The sequence below is a fragment of the Ornithorhynchus anatinus genome, chromosome 15 (genome assembly GCF_004115215.2).
Source record: "Ornithorhynchus anatinus isolate Pmale09 chromosome 15, mOrnAna1.pri.v4, whole genome shotgun sequence".
Taxonomy (NCBI): Eukaryota; Metazoa; Chordata; class Mammalia; order Monotremata; family Ornithorhynchidae; genus Ornithorhynchus; species Ornithorhynchus anatinus.
Window position 1 is genome coordinate 26,014,556 of NC_041742.1, and position 8,505 is coordinate 26,023,060.

General features: G+C 64.7%; 1 protein-coding gene across 1 annotated transcript; it reads right to left on the bottom strand.

Moving 5' to 3' along the window:
* On the bottom strand, window positions 1-4,843 carry LOC120638846 (cohesin subunit SA-2-like). The gene is made up of 6 exons (XM_039914172.1): window positions 4,813-4,843; window positions 4,372-4,511; window positions 3,432-3,528; window positions 2,688-2,762; window positions 1,253-1,324; window positions 1-125 (listed from the first exon to the last, which is right to left on the bottom strand). The coding sequence occupies exons 1-6, from the start codon at window positions 4,841-4,843 to the stop codon at window positions 100-102; spliced, it is 441 nt and encodes a 146-aa protein (XP_039770106.1). The 3' UTR covers window positions 1-99.
* Window positions 4,844-8,505: the final 3,662 nt, after the last annotated feature.

The following is an 8,505-nucleotide window of genomic DNA, read 5'->3' on the forward strand; positions in this document are numbered from 1 at the left end:
CAGGTACCCGTCGTAGAGAATGCTGGGGTTGACACTGTTGAATCAGCACTGTGGTAAACTCACAGAATGGCTCTGAATTTCTTCCAGTAGGGTCCCGGCTTAATCAGAGGGTAGCTGTCGTTTTCCTGCGTAGGGACAATCAGAATAAAAGGCACCGTTTGGACCAGATGCGCCTGGAGAGGCAGGTCGACAGGAGAGACGGTCATTCCTGGCTATCTGAAAATACCTTCCGGGACGGCACCCGGACGACGAAATCCCTCTTGCAAAGAGAGGGCGAGGGCGGCGCAGGGAAAGGTCCTAACCTCGCCCTCCGCCACCTGTCCGCCGCGTGACCTCCTCGAGTCACCCCGCTCTCGGGGCCTCGGCTCCCTCATCTTTACCGAAACGGGGATTGAGCGCGGGGCGGGGGCTGCGTCCGACCCGTTGCTTCCGCCGGCCCGGCGCTCGAATGGCGCCTGACGCCGGGAAGGAGCTTAACCGACACAATCGTTACGATTATCACAGGCCGGGGTCGGGGGGGACCAAAGAAAATCCCGAATTTTGATCCCGTCCGTCGGTCGGCCGTACTGACTGGGGGCTTACCGTTGGGCCCGGCCCCGTACTGAGCGGTTGGGAGAGTCCGACGGAAAGATACGACAGACACGTTCCCCGGCCACGAGTTTACGGTCTACGGGGGGGGTGCTAGGTAGGGGCGCTCAAGCTTCGGAGCGTCACCGTGTCTTTTATTTAGAACTCGACCTCCCGAAATCATCACGTGCCGACACGAGCCGACGGCCGACCGAGCGAAATGACGGATTTATCGCCGAGCTTTAAACCGAATCTCCTCACTGGCCACCGGGGCAGAGGACAAGTTGCCCGGAGCGGTTTCGGAGATCACCCGGAAAGTCAGGTTCTCCCAAGAGCCCGAGGACGCCTAAGCCCAGAAACACCGGGCTTAGTGTTTTGAACTCTTTCAAATAACGGTGATTTTAACTGGGGCACTTGTTAAGCTCTTACGAGGTGCCAGGCACCGTACTAAGCACTGGGGTAGAGAGGCCATCGTCGGGTCGGACACGTCGTCCGACGTCCCCGATGCTTAGAGCACGTAGCCCCACGCGGGACAGGGACTGTGCCCAGCCTGATGACCTCGTATCTACCCCGGTGCTCAGAACAGCGCCTGGCACCTAGTAAGCCGCCTAACAAACACCGTTAAAGAGAAATACAAAGTGACTTCCGAATCCACACGGCGTAAAGACAAAGGGGCGACTCTTACCGTGTCCACTGGCCAGGTAATGGTCAAAATCCAGGGATACGCCATGAATTTTTTGTACTGTAATCCCGTTTCCTACAAAGGGCAAAATTAAAAACTTCTGGAAAGACACGGATCCAGGCGGGAGGGGAGGAGCGATCGGCTCGACGCAGCCGGGACGGAGAGGAAAGGGCGGATTCTAGCCACGTCGCGAAGGCGGGACCGAGGGGACGCGGCGAAAGATCGAATGCGCGGGTCGAACGGGAGAGAGGCGTCGAGGAGGACGCCGAGGTGACGGGCTCGTGAGACGGGAAGGACGGCGCTGCCGTCTGCGGTGACGGGAAGGGCGGGGGAGAGGATGGGGACCGGGTGGGAAGACGAGGAGCTCCGGTTTGGACACGTTAAACCCGAGGTGACGGGAGGACGGGCGAGCAGAGACGTCCCGAAGGCAGGAGGAGAGGCGAGACGGCGGAGGGGGAGCAGGGCCGGAGATTTGGGAATCCTCCGCAGAGAGCTGGGGGTAGAAGCCGGGAGAGGGAACGAGCTGTCCGAGGGAGTGGATGTAGAGGGAGGGGAGGCGGGGATCCAAGGCCGACCCCCGGGGGACCCCCCGGGGCGGGAGGCGGCGGAGGAGGGGCCCAGGAGAGGACGGAGTCAGCGAAGCCGAGGTCGGATCGCCTTTCCGGGAGAAGGGGACGGTCCACGGCGTCGAAGGCGGCCGAGAGGTCGGGGAGGATTAGGACGGAGTAGCCGTCCCACGTCACGCAGCGCAGCGGAACCCGGGCCCTCCGCTTGAGAAACCGGCCTGGCGTAGTGGCCGGACCCCGGGGCCCGCGAGTCAGAAGGTCAAGGGTTCTGATCCCACACCCTGTCTGCCTGTGGGCCCCTGGGCGGGTCACTTCTCCGTGCCTCGGCGCCCCCCTCTGTAAAACGGGGATTAAGCCCGCGAGCCCCACGTGGGATACGGACCGTGTCCTACCTCGTCATCCTGTACCTACCCCGGGTGCTTAGCGGAGTGCTTGCCGCACAGTGAGCACTACGGTACCTTTTTTTTTAAAAAAAAAAGAAAGCTACAAGTGAGGCTATCGGGGCGGACACGGCGGCCCTGTCTTTTAATCGAGCGGTCGGTCGTACTCATTAAGCGCCTAGGGGTGAGCGCGCCGTACTAAGCGGTTGGGAGAGGACGAGAGGACACGAGAACGGACGCGTTCCCCGGGCATTTCAAGACCGAGGAGATCGCACAACGCGCTCGGCGTAACCCTCCGGGCCGCGGTCCCCTCGAGGGACGAGGACCGATCAGCCCGTCACTGACTTACTTAAAAGCCCCCCGACCGGGCGCTCGCCCAGTGCTCGGCACGTAGCGAGCGCCCGGGCGGCCCCTCACCGGTCTGGGGAGGTTGAGCCGGCTTTAAAGTACGCGCTTCCGCAGGCCGTGACGCCAACCGACCCGGGGCCGTACCTCGTCGAACTCCTCCGCCATTCTCCGCGCCAGGTCGTTCCCGGAGGGCTCTGGAACATTTCGGCGTCACCAACCCTGCAGAGAACCCGAGGGGAGGACGGGCGAGGGAGGGGAGTGGACGGCGGCCCCGTTGGGCGGCTCCCCAAGGCGAGACGACCGACGGTGGGGGGGGGGGGGGGGCGGGAAACGCTAACGACGGCGACGACAGTCGCCGCGTGCCTCCTGGGCACTCACAGAGGCACTCGCTAACGTTAAGCAGAAGCAGCGTGCGAGAGCCCGGGCCGGGGAGCCGGAGGTCGTGGGTTCTAATCCCGGCTCCGCCATCTGTCGGCTCTGTGACTTCGGGCGAGTCGCTAAGCTGCTCTGGGCCTCGGGGACCCCGTCTGTACGATGAGGATGAAGACGGCGAGCCCCACGTGGGACGGCCCCGTCACCTCGCATCCTTCCCCGGCGCTTAGAAAAGCGCTTGGCGCGTAGTCAGCGCTTAGTCACTTAGCTTCTCGGTGCCTCGGCGACCTCATCGGGAAAACGGGGATTAAATGGGAGCCTCACGTGGGACGACCCGATGGCCCTGTATCTACCCGAGCGCTCTGCCCGTAGTAAGCGCTCAACAGATACCGACGTTATTACGATCGCCAGATACCCTCACCGTCACTATTCATGTTATTTCTCGAACCCAGTTCCTTCTGACTCCCAGGCCCGGGCTCCTGGAGAAAGGAGAAATTCCCAGGGGAAACCATTTACCTTGGCAGCCCGAACACTGGATGAAGAAGTTGATGAGGTCCAGGAGGGCCCCATCCCGGTCGACTTTATAGGCCCGGACCCAGTCGTCCACCACCGACTGAGGGGAGATAAAATACAACGGCCGGGATTTAGGGAGGATTCGGCAGCGAGCCGCTCGTTCCACACCAACGGAGCCCAAGCGAGCGATTTCTCTCATCACGAGGCGTCTGCTGCCCTCTCGGGACGGCACCCGGAGGGTTTCGGGCCTCTACCGGCCTCGGCTACGGGAGGGAGAGCCGGGCGGAGGCCCATCCGGGGCTCTCCCGGCCCGGGCGGGGGCCGGCGAGGGGAAGGCCGTCCGCCGCGGGTCCTGACTCCCCGCGCCCGGGCAGCGGCGGCGCCCGACGGGGGCGAGGGCCGAGACCCGAGCCGACCGCGCGGAAGGAGCCGCGCTCGCCGCCCCCGGATCTCCCCCGGGGAAAAAACTCTACGGATCGGCTGCCGGAGGGACCGCGGACGGAGGCGGGGGTCGGAGACGAGGCGACGGCGCGAGACGGGATGGCGCGTTCGTTAAGCGCCGCGGCGGATGCCGGCGATCGGGTCGGCCGCGGTCCCTGTCCCACCCGGGGCTCGCGGTCTTCGCCCGCGGCTCACGGCTGAGGGGACTGAGGCCCCGGGGGTGCCCCGGAATCCCGAGGGCCCCGGGTTCTAATCCCTCCACTGCTTCGCTTCTCCGGGCCTCGGTTCCCTCCACTGGAGGAGAAGACCGTGAGCCCCACGGGGGACCACGTTGCCGACCCGGGACCTCCCCCGGGCGCTTAGGACGGCGCTCGGCACCGTCCGCGGGGCGCTTAACCGACACCGTCGTCCTCTCCATCGCGCCGGCGCTCCCCGAATCCGGCCCCTCGCCGGCCCGCGAGACGGGGAGGTTTCTCGGGGGGGGGGGGGGGGGGGGGGGTACCTGCATAGCGCCGTAGCCCACGCTGACCACCTCGAAGAGCGTCACCGCCTCCACCACCTGTCCCCCGCTCCCGGCCTTCCTTCGGCTCCGCCGGTTCCGCCCGAGGTTCTCGCACTGCTTGCGGCCTCTCCTCTTGGCCCCTGAAAAGCGTTCGGCGACGGGGAGGGAAAACAGAAACCCGGCGTCACTACGTCCAGCGGCTTCCCGGCCGGGCCGGGGAGCCGGGCCGGCGGGCCAGGCGGGGAGGGCTTCGAGGAAGAGGGTTGAAGGGGAGGGGTCACGCCGCGTGGCAACAGAACGGGGCCGCGGTGGACTCCCCCGAGCATTCGGCTCAGTGCTCCGCACACGGGGGGACGGAGAAGGGAGTAGACGGGACTCGGGCTCCCCCCCTTCACCCCGATACGACCGGGCCCGACGTCTCCCTCGCTCGCCTCCCCTCGCGCGTTCCGCCGCCGTTCGGGGACGGCGGCATCGCGACTCCTCCCTTGCAGCCGGGAGGCGAAGAGGGAGATGCCGAATTTTTCTGCCCCACCGAGAACCCCTCACCGCGGTCTCCCGGCGCGGGACGTCTCCGGACATCTGGGGCGGCGCATTCCGACACGCCGCTTCCCGCCCGCCGTCCTCCCTAACGCAGAGGGGAGAGCGGGCTTCGTCAGAGGGGAGCGGGCGGGAATGCCGGAGAGAGGAATCTCATCTGGGGAGTCCTCCGGAACCGTAAACTGGCCGCAGGGCGGGAACGTGTCCGTCCGCCGGCGCTCGCACACAGTGAGCGCTCAGTACGTACGACCGGCGAACGAAAGCCTTCCGCAAACGAGTCCTCTTTCAGCCGCTCCCTCCCCGGCCCCGCGTCCTCCCGCTTTCAATGCCGCCTCCATCCGACTTTTCCCGGTTTCGCTTTCGACCCCGGGGTCTCGTAGTCCGCGAACTGTTACTTTCCGGCGGCGCCCAATAAATACGACCGAACCCTCGATAACGGTGGTGTTTCCTCGAAACGGACGCCGCGTGCGTGTTTTTCTAATCCCGCTTCTCTCCAGGCCCCGTTTCACCTCCTCTCCGCCCTGGAAGTGCGTCTGCGGCCCCGCTTTCCGTCGAATCCGGCGTCTCCCGCCTGCGCGCGGTCGGGGGCTAATTAGGGATGCCCGTAACATTCCCCGCGAGCGGCGGGCTATTAAATTAACGAGCTCCTCCCGGAGCTCCAGTCAGACTTGTTAGTAAACCGCCGCCATCCTCAAGTGCCGATCCGCGGCTCCGCGATCCTCTAGGGGTTGGGACTAGCGCGCCGTCATTTCCTAAACGCTATTCCGGGGGGACGACGGCGGCTAATTTGTTTCAAATGAACGAGTCTTTTATTTACCTCCCCGGCGGCTAACGCGGTCGTCTTCCGCGCGGCCCCGGGGGAGGTTTTAATGCCCCTGCGGGGCTGCTCGCTTGCTTCCGAGAACGATAAGGGACGATGGTATTCGTTAGGCGCTCACTGGGGGGCGGAGCGCTGCGCTGAGCGCTCGCAGAGTACAGTTCGCTCCTCCTTACCCACCGACCGACCCCAAAGCCCGTGCTCTTCCCACTGAGCCGCGCTGCTGGGAAAGAGCGTGGGGCTTGGGAGTCGGAGATCACGGGTTCGAATCCCCCCTCTGCCACTTGTCAGCTGTGTGACCGTGGGCGAGTCACTTCACTTCTCTGCGCCTCGGTTACCTCCTCCGTCAAATGGGGGTAAACGAAAACAAGAAACTCTGAGCCCCAAGTGGGACGACCTGATCACCTTGTATCCCCCAGCGCTCAGAACAGTGCTTTGCACAGAGTAAGCGCTTAGCAAATACCACGATCCATCTATCTACCTGGGCCAGTGAATGAGGGCGGCTCGACGCGAAGAGCCCGGGCTGGGGAGTCGGAGGTCCTGGGTTCTAGTCCCGCCTGCGCCGCTCGTCTGCGGTTTTGAGCGGGTGCCTTGACTTCTCTGGGCCTCGGTCCCCCTCACCTGTCGGGGGGGCGGGGAGGCCCGTGGGACCACCCGGAGGCCCGGGATCCACTCCGGCGCTTAGAACGGCGCTCGGCGCAGAGCGAGCGCTAGTGGCGGTTATCATTAGCCACCGGAGCCAAACGCCGGCCCCGACCCCATCTGGGCGACCGGCCCCGTCCAGCCACTGGCCGCCGGCCCGTTCTGGGCCCCCGCTATCAACCGGCCACTGGCCGCCGGCCCCCTGGGAGCACCCAACCTCAAATGGCCACTGGTCACCAGCCCACGGTGGGCAACCATTATCACCTGGCCACTGGCCACCAGCCCACTGTGGGCTCCCACCCTCAACGGGCCATTGGCCACCAGCCCATTGTGGGCAACCAGCATCACCTGGCCACTGGCCACCAGCCCACTGTGGGCCCCCCCCCAACTGGACACTGGCCACCAGTCCATTGGGGGCAACCAGTATCACCTGGCCATTGGCCACCAGCCCACTGTGGGCAACCAGTATCACCTGGCCATTGGCCACCAGCCCATTGGGGGCAACCAGTATCACCTGGTCATTGGCCACCAGCCCGTTGTGGACAACCAGTATCACCTGGCCATTGGCCACCAGCCCGTTGGGGGCAACCAGTATCACCTGGGCATTGGCCACCAGCCCGTTGGGGGCAACCAGTATCACCTGGCCATTGGCCACCAGCCCATTGGGGGCAACCAGTATCACCTGGCCATTGGCCACCAGCCCACTGGGGGCAACCAGTATCACCTGGCCATTGGCCACCAGCCCATTATGGGCAACCAGTATCACCTGGCCATTAGCTACCAGCCCATTATGGGCAACCAGTATCACCTGGCCATTGGCCACCAGTCCATTGGGGGCAACCAGCATCACCTGGCCATTGGCCACCAGCCCACTGTGGGCCCCCCCCCCCAACTGGCCATTGGCCACCAGCCCATTATGGACAACCAGTATCAACTGGCCATTAGCTACCAGCCCATTGGGGGCAACCAGTATCACCAGGCCTCTCCCCTCCCCCTCGAGGACTGACCTTTCCCCGTGGCGATCCGGGGGTCCGGGCGGGGGCTCCGCCAGCATGGCCGCCGAGGACGACGACGACGACACCGAGGGGGGACCGGCCTCAGATCCGGGCAGGGCTCACTCCGCGCCCACGGCTGAGGCGCGAGGGAGGGCGGCCAATGGGAGGCGCGCCTCGCCGTCACGTGACCCGGCGCGGCCAATGGGAGGCCCCGAAGGGGGGGGGGAGGCGGCCCCGCCCTCCGACGGGGAGGGAGAAACCGGTCCGCGGCGGCCGGAACCTTTATTCCCGCCTCTCTGGTTCCGGGGGGGGGCGCTTTTAGCTGCCGGACCCCTCCCCTTTCCCTTTCGGCCACTTCCGGGATGACGTCATCCGGCCTTTTTTTTTTTTTTTTAATGTAGGCGCTCCCGCGGTGCGGGACGCTGCGCTGGGCGCTGCGCCCTCGCGGTTTCCGGTTGCGGGAAGGGGGGGGGACCAGCCGAGGAGAGGGCACGGACCCACCGCCCGCCGTGCGCAGCGTGATGTCGGTATTTTAATAATGTTGGTATCGGTTCGGCGCTGACTAGGTGCAGAGCGCCGTCCTAAGCGCTGGGGGAGAGGCGGGGTCTTCGGGGGGGCGTCCCACGTGAGGCTCCCGGTCTTCATCCCCATTTTGCAGATGGGGCAACTGAGGCACAGAGAAGGGAATCATCATAATAATTCCAGATGAGGCAACTGAGGCACAGAGAAGGGAATCATAATGTTGGTATCTGTTAAGCGCCATGTGCAGAGCACTGTCCTAAGCGCCGGGGGAGATCCGGGGCCATCGGATGGTCCCACGTGAGGCTCCCGGTCTTCATCCCCATTTTGCAGATGGGGCCGCCGAGGCCCAGGGAGGTGAACACTACGGATGTTGGTATCTGCTCAGCACTTACTAGGTGCAGAGCGCTGTTCTAAGCGCTGGGGGAGATCCAGGGTCAGCAGGTTGTCTCAGGTGAGGCCCCCCGGTCTTCATCCCCATTTTGTAGATGAGGCCCAGAGAAGTGAATAGTACTAACGTTGGTATCTGTTAAGCGCTTACTGTGTGCAGAGCACTGTTCTAAACGCTGGGGCAGACACAGGATCAGCAGGTTGTCCCACGTGAGGCTCCCGGTCTTCATCCCC